This window comes from Epinephelus fuscoguttatus, linkage group LG3, assembly GCF_011397635.1.
Source record: "Epinephelus fuscoguttatus linkage group LG3, E.fuscoguttatus.final_Chr_v1".
Lineage (NCBI taxonomy): Eukaryota > Metazoa > Chordata > Actinopteri > Perciformes > Serranidae > Epinephelus > Epinephelus fuscoguttatus.
In genome coordinates this window covers 45,273,087-45,288,171 of record NC_064754.1, presented here as the reverse complement: position 1 = coordinate 45,288,171, position 15,085 = coordinate 45,273,087, and the positions used below count along the sequence as shown (strand labels likewise).

General features: G+C 42.6%; 1 protein-coding gene across 1 annotated transcript in view; it reads right to left on the bottom strand.

The window, feature by feature from the left end:
• Nucleotides 1-2,007: 2,007 nt before the first annotated feature.
• maml3 (mastermind-like transcriptional coactivator 3) overlaps nt 2,008-15,085 on the bottom strand; it is a 180,164-nt gene continuing 167,086 nt past the window's right edge. Inside the window, exons 4-6 of the mRNA XM_049572807.1 lie at nt 11,951-12,217; nt 9,478-9,556; nt 2,008-7,429 (exon numbers count right to left, since the gene is read on the bottom strand). Coding sequence (XP_049428764.1) covers nt 6,327-7,429; nt 9,478-9,556; nt 11,951-12,217 — 1,449 coding nt within the window. The 3' untranslated portion in view covers nt 2,008-6,326. The remainder of the gene's footprint in view (nt 7,430-9,477; nt 9,557-11,950; nt 12,218-15,085) is intronic.

Sequence of the window (15,085 nt, the reverse complement as noted above, 5' to 3'; positions counted from 1 at the left end):
ATGACAACAAGGTGAAATTAAAAAAAAAATTGAACCTGGCTTTGTCCAGTGTTCAGATTTATGTTCTGGAAACGTGCAAATCGCTAGATATTTAATCAGATAATGCATAATTTGCACATTTAAACATAAAATTTCAGAGAACTATTAAGATTATTGTCTTACTAAAAGTAATCAACTGGCAAGTTTCACTGTAATATCTATTACTTATAATTTTTATCACCTGTGGTGTCTCCTCTTGATAATCTGAATAGAGCACTCCAGGAATGAGTCCTAAAACCCAGACATGAGTTAGAATTTTTGCTCTCCTTGTTCCCTTGTTTCAAAGTCAGTGGGTGTTTTGAATGGGTTTTTGGTTAGATGGCTGAAATAAGGTCTGTGGTTACCACAAGCTCAAGACACTTTCATGTTTGTTATACAACATAGGATACGTCAGTAAATACCCCAATGAAAATGTTGATGCTTCTCTGTGTCTTAAAAAAAGCAAGTGGCTAGATGAGACCACAGAATGTCATCACACCGAACACAGTGTGATACAGTCTTGTTGTGGTGGTGACATTAAGTTGTGGAACCATGGTAGACAAAGCAAACAAAGGAAATAGGCCTGCTCACATAAAGTTGGCCTACAAGTATCTCAAAATTGTACTTAAGTTCAGCACTTGTGTAAATGTACTTAGTCACTTTCCACCACTGCTCTTGTAGCAGTAGCTAAAGCATTTTAGTTGATAGGCTAAAAAAAGGGGTTAGCTAGGTAGTTACATGCTATGTCTATCTTAATAACATTATTTTCATTTTCAAAAGCTTGTCCGTCATCATTATTAAGGACTTTGTGCCAAATAATGTTAGCAAGTCAAATTTGACAATTTGAAATTATTGTCTTAGTCTTTCTTTAAGGCGCAATTGTAATTCTTTTTTATTCAGTACTAGGCTTAGGCCAAATTGTCTGTGAAATTATCCCAAAATGTTTAATTTGACCAATTATGCTGTCTCTTTTTCTCTCTCTCCTGTGCACCACACTGGCTCACAGGAGCACAGCACACATGAAGCGGAAGATGACCATCAGTCGGGGATGAAACTGGCTCCCTTTCTCAGACCACAACCGTTTGTTTGTTTGCTTATTGTTTATTGTAGTGTGTATGCATCTGTTTACAATATATATCTTGAATCTGCTTCCAGAGTCATCCCTGTGTCTTGCCTCTTTCTAACCTTTAGAAATATCTGGTTGTGATCTAGTCAAGTCAGTTTTATCTATATCACACCAAATCAGAAGTCTCAGGGCACTTTTCACATGAAGGTCTACACTGTACATGCAGTTTTTATTTTTATAAAAACTATATAAGGCACAAACGAGCTAACTAGAGTATATCGAGCTAATTCTGCTAATTAAACAAATTGCAAGTCCTAGCAACCAAGCTGAATTGCAAGGCAAAGTAGAATTTGATGGAATTAGTCTTCAAAGTATGTATGTGGGTGGAATAAACCTTTAAAACTATAACAGAAAGTGCTTGGACTGCCTTGTTTGCACTTTTGCGGTCATTGAGTTTAGAGGGTGGCACTGTGGCAAAAAACTAGGGTCCTAGAACTGTGGTCCTTAAAGTGCAGTCTCCTTTACTGCAGGAATGCAGTATTAAATCATTGTGCAGCACCCATCCATAACAGCAAGGTGAGCGAGTTAGCTAAGAGTTAACACACTATTTAAACATACTGCCTAATTGGCTGTATTATTACATTAAGTGTACGGACATTCTTCTAAGCTACAGTTAATCATTTTGTAACTTCTCTGTTATTAGGCACATTATTGGAGCCCCAATTTAATATGCAACTTTTTTTTAAATACAGTACATGTAGTAGGGGTCCCTATTCTGTCTCTTTCACCTATGGGGTTCTTGGCCTGAAAAATGTTGAAGACCCCTGTTTAACTACATTCAGTTAGTTTGGAGGCTCCACAGTTGTAGTCTGACTACACCAACAAATGAACCCAATGAATGTTCATTTAATATGATCAGCGAGAACATTCTCTCTTTATTGTATCTTTTTGAAAAACAAACAAAAAAAAAGTCTTTTGTAATTCTCTTTTGTTAACATTTCAGAATTCTGTACAGGATAAAAAGAAATAAGCACTGCTTAAGAACAGAGTCAAATCTCAAACTAGAAAAAACAAATGAAAAAAAAAAATCCAAAAAGAGAGGTTTACATTACAAATTAGTAGTAAGACATTGTCTGAAGTGCAATGGCATAGCTCAGATGGGTTAAACGTGAAACCAAAAAACTTCAAAATAAAAATACTTCTCTATTTTCCAACAAACAGTAAATTCTTTACAGAGTAGAGACTGTATTATCTGATGTATTTAAACCTGTAAAAACATATTTACAAATAGCCATTATCTTTTATATACTTTTTCTCATAATCACATATATGTCAGCACCAGTAAAAAAACAACAACCAAACGAATAAAATAAAATAAAATAAAGAACATCAACAACAATTTTTGTTAAAATGTTGTCTACAGACTTGGTCCCAGTACATAATGATATTTGGAGGAAGCTTCCTTTCTCTTCTTGAAGGGATTTCAAATCATAACATGAACCCTTACTTTGAAGAAGACAAAAAGGTCACAAAGGCCGTTATCTTAACACTGATCCACAAATGTCTCTCTACCTTCCCGCCTCCAGTTTGGAGTGGTAAAACTCAGGTGTTTTCCTACACACCATCTCCATTTCACTGGTCTGACACTGAACTTTTATTGGAGCCTGCCTGGAGTACTAGAGCGGTATCAAAGTTTTGGAAGCATGAGCAAACAATCCAAGAGTTTATTTAGACACTGACACAGAGTTTTTATTGATTTCACCATCTTCCCTGATAAACCAGGAAACGCTACAACCCTAAACATCTGCTTGCTGTTGACCTTCAGATTCCACACAGTGAGACGGAGGACTTCTGCTCCCTCAAACATGACACAACCAAAGAACAAAACCTCATTCGTGGGTGCTGCCATATGCAGCAATGCTTACAGGACAATGGGCGTGGTGGTTAAAGTTTGTATTTAAAGGGTTGGATTATACAACATCAGCAACCATGAGATAATGCATCAAATGCGTTGATGACAAGGAGTTAGTTTACAGAGAAGAAGAAGGCTTTTTGGTTTGTTGATTACAGTATCACTCTCCAAACTTTCACTCTGATGAGCTAAACACAAAGTAATACAAATACAAACACGCTCTCATTCACCTCTTCACCTAGATTACAAAACAGTTAGAGAAGTAAAGTGTTATCTTACCAACGACTACTGTATTAAAACCTATTTGACACATATTTATTACTCAACCATTAGGGCAAAAGAGAGGACAGCTTGTTGATGATGAATGAAAGCCAGAAGGTCTGGAGTAAAGCCCACAGTTTACTTAAGTAAGTTCAGAGAGGGGGAGACACTGATGACAGTGGAAGCACTTATTGTTTTGGCGCTAACTGGCGCCAACCGTCGTCACCCTTTAAAGGGACAGTTCACCCCAAAATCAAAAGTACATCTTTTTCCTGTAATGTATAGTGCTATTTATAAGTCTAGATTGTTTGTGTGAGTTGCAGAATGTTCGAGATATTTGCTGTAGAGATGTCTGCCTTCTAATTAGCACTCAGTGTGTCGTTCAGAAGGAAGTGTGCATCTACTCATGGATGAGAGGCTCGTCCTCATGACAGTGCGAGATGTAAACTTAAATGACGTCCTCCTCGGCTGAGCTGTGACATTAAGCAGGATTTATATATATATATATATATATATACATATATATACATATATACATACTTTAAATATTATATTATATATACTTTAAAGTTTCAGGTATAACGTGTGTGTACATATATATAAATATATATGTACACACACGTTATACCTGAAACTTTAAAGTGCCGTGCCTACAGCATAGGCTCTGCGTAGACACGTAGCCTACATTGTAGCCTGACGTGCATCACTGCAGAAATGTAAATGCATGTCATTGTAACAGAGCACTTCTATTTTTTATTTTTCTTTTGTATGCAAGTGGAAACTATGCTTTTATTTACATTTATTTTACAGATAAGAAACTGGCAGTTTATGTCCCGTGTGTGATTTATCCTGGCTTCATAAGAGTAGAGAAAAACTCTGTGAGCTGCTAGGCTAATTTATGCAATGTAAATCGTGATAGGCTCACACTAATAAGGTTAGCATGTTGTATTTTGGGGGGAAAAGTGTTTAGTACAAGGCAGCTCTTTTGTTGGTGAACCTTGTGAGTTATAATGGAGCCAAGTTTTGAAACGTTACCTTCGTTAAATGTTGCTGTTGTTTCTGGGTTCATATGAGTAGAGGAAGAGTCAACTAGTTGTAGAGCTGACGCACAATTAGCTCAGTGGTGTTAGGTGAGCTAGCATGCTTTCTTCTGGACGCTGACACAGTTGGTGGGTGTAATTCGGTATGAAGAAAATAGTTCCAACATGAAACTGATCACAGCGAGGTCTGTGGATTATCTTGAGTAACCACATGATGATTTCTGGAAAAATGAAATTGAGTATCTTTTGGTACTCTGAGCACCAAGGCCGAGTGCTATCTTGTTCCATTGTGTTGGAGAGAAAACGGACATCACTACTGTGGATATCTCCAACACTCATCAGCTCACACCAAAACTATCTAGACTGACAAACAGCACTGCAGGTAAGAGAAAAAATTATGTATTTTTGATTTTGGGTTGAACTGTCCCTTTAAGTCCAGTCTGAAGTTTCTCAACTGTCTATAAAACAAAGTCAAGGCTTAGCAGTGGTTCATTTCGTTGTAAAGCTCTGGAAGGGGACAACTGGTATTTCTTCACAGTAGTGTTACAGTATAGCACAGTTATGATCTAGTTTGGAGCAAGGGTGTTTTATAGCTGCAGTACAAGAGAAACCACAATGTAAAGCAGGGCTACGGTGATTGACAACCAGCTGTGTCACAATGGAAGGGAAGGCTGTGCTGTGATGGGAGGACAAACAGATTTTCAAAAGACAACACAAGCTAAAAGAAGGCTAACTTTGTTTTTGTTTTTTTGTTTTTTGTTTTTTTTTTTACTTTTAATTGACAAAACACAACCAGCATCATTGTTAGAGATAAAACACAGCAACAAACAAAACATGTTGGGTGGGCATTCAATGAGCTTTTTTTCCCCTAAAAAGAAGTCACTTGTGGTGCTCAGATACATTCAGTGCCCAGCGATCATTCTGCTTTGTGTTAGCCTGATGAATGCAGTGTGGTTTGTGTCACACAGGCAGATGGTTTAATGTAATATTAGCTGTGCTAGCTGCCTCTCACACACATGCTCATCCTCCCAGGCTGATGCTTGTTTGTCTGTTTGTATACGTGTGTGTGTGTGTGTGTGTGTGTGTGTGTGTGCATGAGCTTTTGAGTCCAAGTGCTTGCTTTAGCTGCCTATTTTCTCCCTCTTTGTCTTCCCCTGCATGCACACCCGTCATCCACAGCCACGCACAGGAAATGAACCCCCCCCGAAAAAAACACACACACAAAAAAAAACGCCACCATGGTCGGTTGCCTACCAAAAGCACTAGAGGGCAGAGTGCGCTTGTGTGGGAAAATAGGGGAACATCATTTGTTCTGTTGTGATGTTCACAAGTTAAACAGAGAAAGGAGTGTTGAGAGCGAGGAACGAGTCTCGGGGGGGGTGGGAGAGAAAGAGAGAGAGAGAGAGAGATCAAGTGAAGAGAACAGAGAGACCGTGGAGGCGACAGATTTGTGTGCGTGTGTGTGTGGGGCAGAAATCTGAGAGAGGAAATGGGAGCGCTGAGAGTGCTTTTTATTCCCTTCAGCTCCTCACATAGTTGAGAGATATGAAGCATTGAGCTGGGTGGCACGAACACACAAACACAAATAAATTGCTGTCTTGAGAACAAGTCTTCCTTCCCCTTCATCAGTCTGCGGTGTTCAATCAGCCCCTGCTGAAGCTCAGGCGCCGCTGTGTAAACGGGGCTCGCTTTCAAACACTGAAACTTGAGAAATATTCATTCCTTGGAGAAAAAAAGGAAAACTAATGAAACACAACTCTTAATCACTATATTGGTTTTTCATTAATATGCACGAGACATAATGATTGCTCTCTCCATCTCTCTCATACACACACACACACACACACACACACACAAAACATAACATAACACAAAAACTACTTTATAACCTTGCTCATGTTGTACAAAACAAAAACATGCCAGTCTACTTCATGTCATCCTGTTTGTTTTACGTTCTCAGGTTTTAACATATATCCTACTTAAACGTTTAGTTCATCCAGTAAAAACTCTTCTCCAGTTTCCCCATTGGCTATTGGCTTGGGAAAAACTCCTCCATCCAACCATCGCTTGAGTCCAGCTCCGCCCCTGTGCCATCGGCCAATCCAAAGGCTCCTCCCCCTGAGGGCCCGCCCCCATATCCATAGGATGACATGTCCTGATTAGCTGTCCTCTGGTAGCCTGGTGGCTGACCTCCAACACCTACACCCCCTGGTCCGTAGGGTCCACTCCCTCCTCCCCCTGCTCCTATTCCAGGCCCCCCTGGGCTCGGCCCGAACCCCCCCATCCCAGTCATCCCCTGGGCCATCACCCCCTGGTTCATCCCCTGGTTCATGACCATGGGCCGGGGCTGGTTGGTCCTGGGCTGACCACCCATGTGAGGGCCCATCATTTGGCCACCCATAACAGCCGCTGGGTTGCCCAATCTGGGGTCCATTCCCTGGCTCAACCCCTGGCCCGGTCCCTGAAAGTGTTGCTTGGCCATGCGCGGAGGTTGACCTGGCTGCATCCCATAACCCTGGGTGGAACTGAACCCCACCATGTCTCCTCCCCCTCCTCCTGTAGTCCTTCCAACTCCTCCTCCCATGGCCTGCAGACTTTGTCCTTGCTGCTGCGGCCAGCCACCTGCCGTCATTCCCCCGCCTCCCCCTCCTGCTCCCAGCATGCTTTGCAGTCTCTGTGCTTGGGCTTTGGCATTGGGAGGGCCTTTGAGGGGTTGCTGGGTCATGGAGTTCATCAACATTCCCTGTCCTCCATACCCTCCAGCTCCACCACCTCCTGGGCCTCCAGGCATACCCCCTACCCCAGGACCTGCACCTGCCTGACGGGGCGGCCCTCCAGCGGGGTTGTGCTGCGGTGGAAGACCCATGGAGGCTTGCACACTTTGGCTCTGGTGCTGCTGCTGGTGGATCATTTGGCTCATGGAGGGATTGAGCCCATACAAGGAACCTTGGTTTGACCCCTGGTTGCCATAGGGTAAGCCCATGTCAGTTTGGGGTCCCACGGAGCCCCCCTGGCCCTGTACAGAACTCATCTGGACCATCTGCTGCTGGTTCTGCTGCTGCTGTTGTAGGAGACGGGCGGCCCGAATGTTCTGGAGAGCCTGGCTTCTGGACGCTAGATCCTGAGGAGGACCTACGAGAGAAGAATTAGAGGAGTTAAAAGTGAACTAGAATTACAGCCCTGCAGTTGTACGCCTCCACACACCAATCACGTTTCTCTTATAGTTTACATCCATGTCTGTGAAAATATAGATGCTTGACACACATCTTTCCCCCAGCAGCACAAATTACCTACACAATCAGCACAGTTTCAAGGTGGGCACCCACGATTAGTGACACCCACTCAGTATCTCAGCAGATGTCTCCCCTTCTCTTCCTGAGATATGATGTTGAATAACAGCCAGAAAAGTGTTTTTTGCAGAACATTATGATGTCACAGTGAAGTTGATTTTGACCTTTTGTAAATGAAATGTCATCACTTCTTTATTTTATCCTATTAGACATTTGTGTGGATTTTTGTCACAATTAGTCTAAGAATTCTTGAGTTATGGCCAAAAACATGTTTTGTGAGGTCACACTGACTTTGACCTTTAACCACCAAAATTGAATAAGCCTGTCGTTGAGTCTAAGGGGACATCTGTGCCAAATGAAAGAAATTCCCTCGACATGTTTGGGAGATGTCATGTTCACAAGAATGGGGCGGACGGACAGACAGACGGACGACAACTCGAAAACATAATGCCTCCAGCCAGTGCTATCGCAGGCACAAAGGCATATAAACAGAGACAATGGAGCCGCACATCCGTAACAGCTTTTGAGCCTGTATACTAGATCCACTAAAATCACCAAATGGCACACAAGACCAATCTATTCAGTTGGTGCTGAGGCAAAGATTTCTGATCCATGACAACCTGTTTACTCTGGAAACAAATGCTTCCCTCCCAGTTAAGCTTCAATCTGACCACACTAAAATAGATCTCAAAAGTGCCAGCACCTCACTTCCCCTCTTTCTCCTACCAGAGCCTCAGTGGCAGAGCTGAGGAGGTCTGCTAGTGTGTAAATAGCTGTAAATCCTCTAATAAACCCACTTCTGACATCATTCCTCTAATCCTTCACCTCACAGCTTGGACTGTAACTGCAACAGAGGAGTCAGAACAGACACACTCCAGAGTTGTAAGCAATGTAACATCACACATTAGCCACATCTTTTCCACATATCACTTCATGTATATATAAATGAGAGCAGTATTTGATTATGTTCTGATTGCAGGTGATACTACCGCTGCATTGCTTTTAAATCACCGGTATGCTGCTGGATAGCTGAACTAACAGAAATATTTCTGGGCCAGAGTTCCATGCTGCAACCCCCTCCTCCTCTTCACATTATCTCCTAGACTTGCAGTCAGACTCTCTGATGGCTATAAATGGCTTTCGACTTGTCTCTGCTCTCCCCTCTCTTAATTTTTCTTCATTTCTCCATCATCCTCTCGCCCACTCATCTACCTCTTTCTCTCTCTTCCCAAGCTTTTCTTCTACCTACCAGGCTATCTACCTATTCCTCTTGTTGCCAGCATCCCCCCTTTCTCACCTCCCTCCTCTCATCCATCTCTCTGACTTCACCGGAACTCTGGGGGATCCAGGACAGACAAGTTGCCGTGGTAACAGGCAGAGCAGGAATATTCTATTTTTTTTTTTCGGAGGGAGCAAGAGAGAAAGCGAGAGAGAGAAAGACAGAGGCTGAAGAGCATCTGAGCGCCAACTGATGTATCTGACAGACAGACAGAGTGGACGAGGTTTGGTTTCAGGGTGATACTCAGTCAGCGCTGCTGTTTGCATACATGTTTTTATGTGTTTGTGTGTCTATCTGTCTCTGAATATGTCAGATTGAACTGTAAAATCTGTTAAATGTCTTGGCTCTCTAACATGTATACCATACTTGTTGAAGACCAGGTGCACATTTGCGATTGTGGACCTTTTTAATGTAACCATCAGAGTGCAGAAGAAGAACTACAAAACTGATTTACCAAAAAATCCATTTACTAATGTGCTCATCAATAAAATGCGGAAGAATTTAGGTCAGGTCTTGCCTTATTCATTGGGGTGCCGCCATTCCTATGTTTATGCACAAACTGTGTGTATTGTTGCTCGGAGGAAATTAATGCATGTGATAGTGTGTCTCACCTTGGTACTGATTGACTTGGGGGTATGGATTCCTTTGGCCTTGGCCCATCTGTCTGGGGAGATGCTGCTGCTGTTGGAGCTATGTGCGCACGCACACACACACACACACACACACACACACACACACACACACAAACACACAAACACACACAAACACAGACACACACACACACACACACACACACACACACAGTTATTAAGAGTGTATGTTAGAAATGTGTTACATGCTTTCATTTTATTTCATGCATTCAAGATCTTGTATTGTTGGTTGTAGAAAAGTAAGAACAGTTCATCAAAACAGAGTTCATGAACATAAACAAATGCATATTGAAGTCTCAGCTCCAGAACAAAGCAAAGCAGACCTTCATCTGGGCAAACATATTTGCCTAATCTGTTTTAATTAAAACTGCATTGGACTTAAGTATGTTAAGGCTTCTTTTCTCCGTAGTAGATTTTTTCTGGCCTTCTCACAACTGAACATTGTTTCTTGAGTTGGTTAAACTTTCAAACAGTACGGTGTCAGGGTCACAACTTTAAATACATCCTGAATGAGAATCCTGCACTGACAGGTATAAGCAAAGGGACAAACCTCAATTTTAATTTTGATAGCTGGTCAATTATTTAAGTCATGGTTTGGTACGAATGCCACAGCACAGGTTAATCAGATGCTGGTACAGCAGAGACAGACAGATGTTGGTACAGCAGAGACAGACAGATGTTGGTACAGCAGAAGTGAGACAGATGTTGGTACAGCAGACACAGACAAATGCTGGTATAGGAGAAATGAGACAGATGTTTGGAACAGCAGAAGTGAGACAGATGTTGGTACAGCAGAAGTGAGACAGATGCTGGTACAGCAGAGACAGATGTTGGTACAGCAGAGACAGATGTTGGTACAGCATAAGTGAGGCAGATGTTGGTACAGCAGAGACAGACAGATGCTGGTACAGCAGAGACAGACAGATGTTTGGAACAGCAGAGACAGACAGATGTTTGGAACAGCAGAAGTGAGACAGATGTTGGTACAGCAGAGACAGATGTTGGTACAGCAGAAGTGAGGCAGATGTTGGTACAGCAGAAGTGAGACAGATGTTGGTACAGCAGAAGTGAGGCAGATGTTGGTACAGCAGAAGTGAGGCAGATGTTGGTACAGCAGAAGTGAGACAGATGTTGGTACAGCAGAAGTGAGGCAGATGTTGGTACAGCAGAAGTGAGACAGATGTTGGTACAGCAGAAGTGAGACAGATGTTGGTACAGCAGAAGTGAGACAGATGTTGGTACAGCAGAAGTGAGGCAGATGTTGGTACAGCAGAGACAGACAAATGCTGGTATAGGAGAAATGAGACAGATGTTTGGAACAGCAGAAGTGAGACAGATGTTGGTACAGCAGAAGTGAGGCAGATGTTGGTACAGCAGAAGTGAGGCAGATGTTGGTACAGCAGAAGTGAGGCAGATGTTGGTACAGCAGAAGTGAGGCAGGTGTTGGTACAGCAGAGACAGATGTTGGTACAGCAGAGACAGACAGATGTTGGTACAACAGAAGTGAGACAGATGTTTGCTACAGCAGAAGTGAGACAGATATTGGTACAGCAGAGACAGACAGATGTTGGTACAGCAGACAGACAAATGCTGGTACAGGAGAAATGAGACAGATGTTTGGAACAGCAGAAGTGAGACAGATGTTGGTACAGCAGAGACAGACAGATGCTGGTACAGCAGAAGGGAGACTGGTGAGTTTTTTCAGGATTTTATTAGTGGACAGTGCCTTTCCTACACAATCAATAACAAAGTGAACAGAGTGCAACCAGGAAACCAAAGGCAGCCCTGATGATCTGTTGTAGCCGTAGCTGAGGTGCAGATATAGAACACTGAATGGAAAAACATATCAGTCTGCATCCTTGCAGTACAAAAAGCAGCTACTGAATGTGTGTCTGGAGAGTAGACGGTGTTACTCATTTAAATTTGAGGTATGATATCTATTATATTTAACAATATACACTAAACCTTAGCAGGATGTTTCCTCTCAGATACCTATAGTTGTGCCTGTGTATGTTTTTGCACATCCAATTAAAACCAACTTGGTGGGTGGTGACTTCAGAGTTCAGAACTCTTTAACACTTGATTCCCTCACAGAGAGAAATAAAAAGAAAACACCACATTATCACAGCAGGCGGCATGTGGCAAACACACACACACACACACACACACACACACACACACACACACTGCAGAGATGAAAAGGAAGTAGTGAAGAGGGGGCTGGTTGAGGGTAATTATTATACATGCAACCAGACAACAGTAAGGAAGAGGAGAGGATGAGCAGCAGACACAGGCACATATACAGGAGTGTATGAACAAACAAAAAAACAAATTTAAGACATGACAGATAAATCCCAGAGGCCTAGCCATTTTGTTTTATTACTACACCATCACACTAACCTTAAGCTAAGCACAATAATTTATACCTACTCACCTGCTCAGCCAGTAGTTGCTGCTGCTGCTGCTGTCTCTGCTCTCTGAAGAGCTGCTGTTTCTGTTGCTCCATCAGTTGCATCTGCATCCTCTTCTCCTGCTCCATCGCCATCATCTGTTTCATGATGGCTGCCTGCTGCTGGTTGCCCACATAGCCCGGAGGTGGTCCTGACCCCTGATTGGGCCCCACCCCTGAGGCCACGCCCCCAGCAGGGTGAGGAGGCGGGATGGCGCCTGGAGGTCGTGACATTCCTACCACACCTTGTTCCTGTACAGACAGAAAGGAAAGGGCAGCTGGTCAGATGGACTGTTGAGCAATCAATAACTTATTAATGAAACAAGTAAAAGGAATAGGTTAACATTTTGGGATAAATGCTTATTTGATAGTTTTTGCTTGAAGACTACCACTACCACTATCATAAGTCATGTCTGTTACACATAAGGCTACACCACGCCGCTGGTTAGCTTAGCTTAGTATAATGACTAGAATCAGGGAGCAAACAGCTAGCCAGGCTCTGTCTTAGGTAACAAAATCTTCCATCCAGCATCTCTGGAGCTCACTAATCCACATGTTATTGCCAACACTTCCTGGAGTCTCCACTGGTTGCATTGCAACTGCTCCATGCTGAGAAATAGACTGATGCATAACCCTGCACTCATAAAATGGTGAATTATTATTTACATACTTTGGTTTAGAGCTCTGACTGTCCGCCCAAGCCCAATTGGACCCACAGGCCAGGTTTACAGGTGTTTTTATTGTTTGTTTGTTTTTTTCTTTCTCTTTTTTTGGACTGAATCAAGAGGGAAAGAGGGGGAGAATGAGAGGGGGACTGTGACTGAAAAAGTGGCAAAGCAACGCAGCAGCAATATACTGGAGAATCTGGAGAGAGACAGAGCGTGTGCAAAAGAGAGAGGAAAAACAGTGGTGTAGAACAACTGTTAAGAGGAGACTGTGCGAATCAGGCCTTCATGGTCAAATAGCTGCTAGGAAACCACTGCTAAGGAGAGGCAACAAGCAGAAGAGATTTGTTTGGGCCAAGAAACACAAGGAATGGACATTAGACCAGTGGAAATCTGTGCTTTGGTCTGATGAGTCCAAATTTGAGATCTTTGGTTCCAACCGCCGTGTCTTTGTGAGACGCAGAAAAGGTGAACGGATGGATTCCACATGCCTGGTTCCCACTGTGAAGCATGGAGGAGGAGGTGTGATGGTGTGGGGGTGTTTTGCTGGTGACACTGTTGGGGATTTATTCAAAATTGAAGGCACACTGAACCAGCATGGCTACCACAGCATCCTGCAGCGACATGCCATCCCATCCGCTTTGCGTTTAGTTGGACGATCATTTATTTTTCAACAGGACAATGACCCCAAACACACCTCCAGGCTGTGTAAGGGCTATTTGACCAAGAAGGAGAGTGATGGAGTGCTGCGGCAGATGACCTGGCCTCCACAGTCACCGAACCTGAACCCAGTCGAGATGGTTTGGGGTGAGCTGGACCGCAGAGTGAAGGCAAAGGGGCCAACAAGTGCTAAACACCTCTGGGAACTCCTTCAAGACTGTTGGAAAACCATTTCAGGTGACTACCTCTTGAAGCTCATGGAGAGAATGCCAAGAGTGTGCAAAGCAGTAATCAGAGCAAAGGGTGGCTATTTTGAAGAAACTAGAATATAAAACACGTTTTCAGTTATTTCACCTTTTTTTGTTAAGTACATAACTCCACATGTGTTCATTCATAGTTTTGATGCCTTCAGTGAGAATCTACAATGTAAATAGTCATGAAAATAAAGAAAACGCATTGAATGAGAAGGTGTGTCCAAACTTTTGGCCTGTACTGTATATATATATATATATGTATATATATATAGCGCTCTGCCAATCCTGTTGTGTACAGACTATTGAAATAACAGAAGGAAGAGAAGGAGAAGTGGCATGAGGAAACAAGTCAGCCCTTTGCTTGTAATAAATGTTTTAATATTAAATATTACATAATATTAAATATTTAAGTATATGATATATTTTTTACGGTAAAAATTCAGGATTTCAATTTGGCTCGGGCCCAAAACTGCTGCCGTAGGTTGGGCTTAGTTTATGGTTCATGGTTCATGGTTGGTTCATGCAGCTTGATGTTTTGGGCCCGATCTCAGCTCTACTTTGGTTTTGACAGACGTGGGCTGTAAATAGAACAAATGAGATATAACATGTGAGATGAATTGTGTTATCATCAGACAGGACCAGGCTAGCTGTTTCCCCTCGCTCTTTGTGTTAAGATAAGCTAACTAGCTACTGGCAGTAGCTGCATATTAACTACACAGGTATATGAGTGGTATAGATTTTCTTATTAATACGTTTTGGCAACAGAGCAAATAAAGCCCTTTTTCCACTGCACAAAACCCCTGCTAACACCTGCTAAAATCTGGCTTTTTAATGTGATGGGTAAGGTTCTAATCAGCATTCACACTCGGGTCAAATGACTTTGCAGTAGTCACTGATATTTATCAGCTTAGGCTCTGATCGACATTGATGGAAACACAACACCTGAGTGAATGCGCTGATTTTAGGCCCTCAACCAGCGAGATGCAATGAGGATGCCACCATAAAATGCCATCCACCTCTGCCTAAGCAGTGCTTAAACATCATTCCAAAGTAGTCTGCAGGTTGAAAGACAGACTGAATAAGAAAGAGATATGCTAAACGAAGTAACCACCGAAGTAACCACTGAAACATTTTTACTAGCCTCCATGCAGCTTTCTGTTTACTAACCTGTTTCCCAGCCTGTCTGTGAAGTTGAAAAAAAGTTAAAAAAGTAATTTCGAATTATGCAAACTTCCTCTTCCACGCCTTTGTTACTGTTCTTTAACACAAGTGAATGTTGCACAATTACATCAGGTACAGAAATAATACAAACTCAGTACACTCCCTATTGTGTTGCCATCTGCAGTGACACCTTTGCACAGTCTGTTTTAAGCCTATAACTGTAGTCAGCCATTATGTTTTATGACAGCTCACAGATCCAGCTGTCTGTGAATGAGAAAATGAATAAAATACAAGATAAAGACAAGACTGCCTCAAGATTCAGCTTGGCCACCCTGAGTCCTCCCAGTGGGGCATTGGTTGGTCCTCACTGCATACATTAG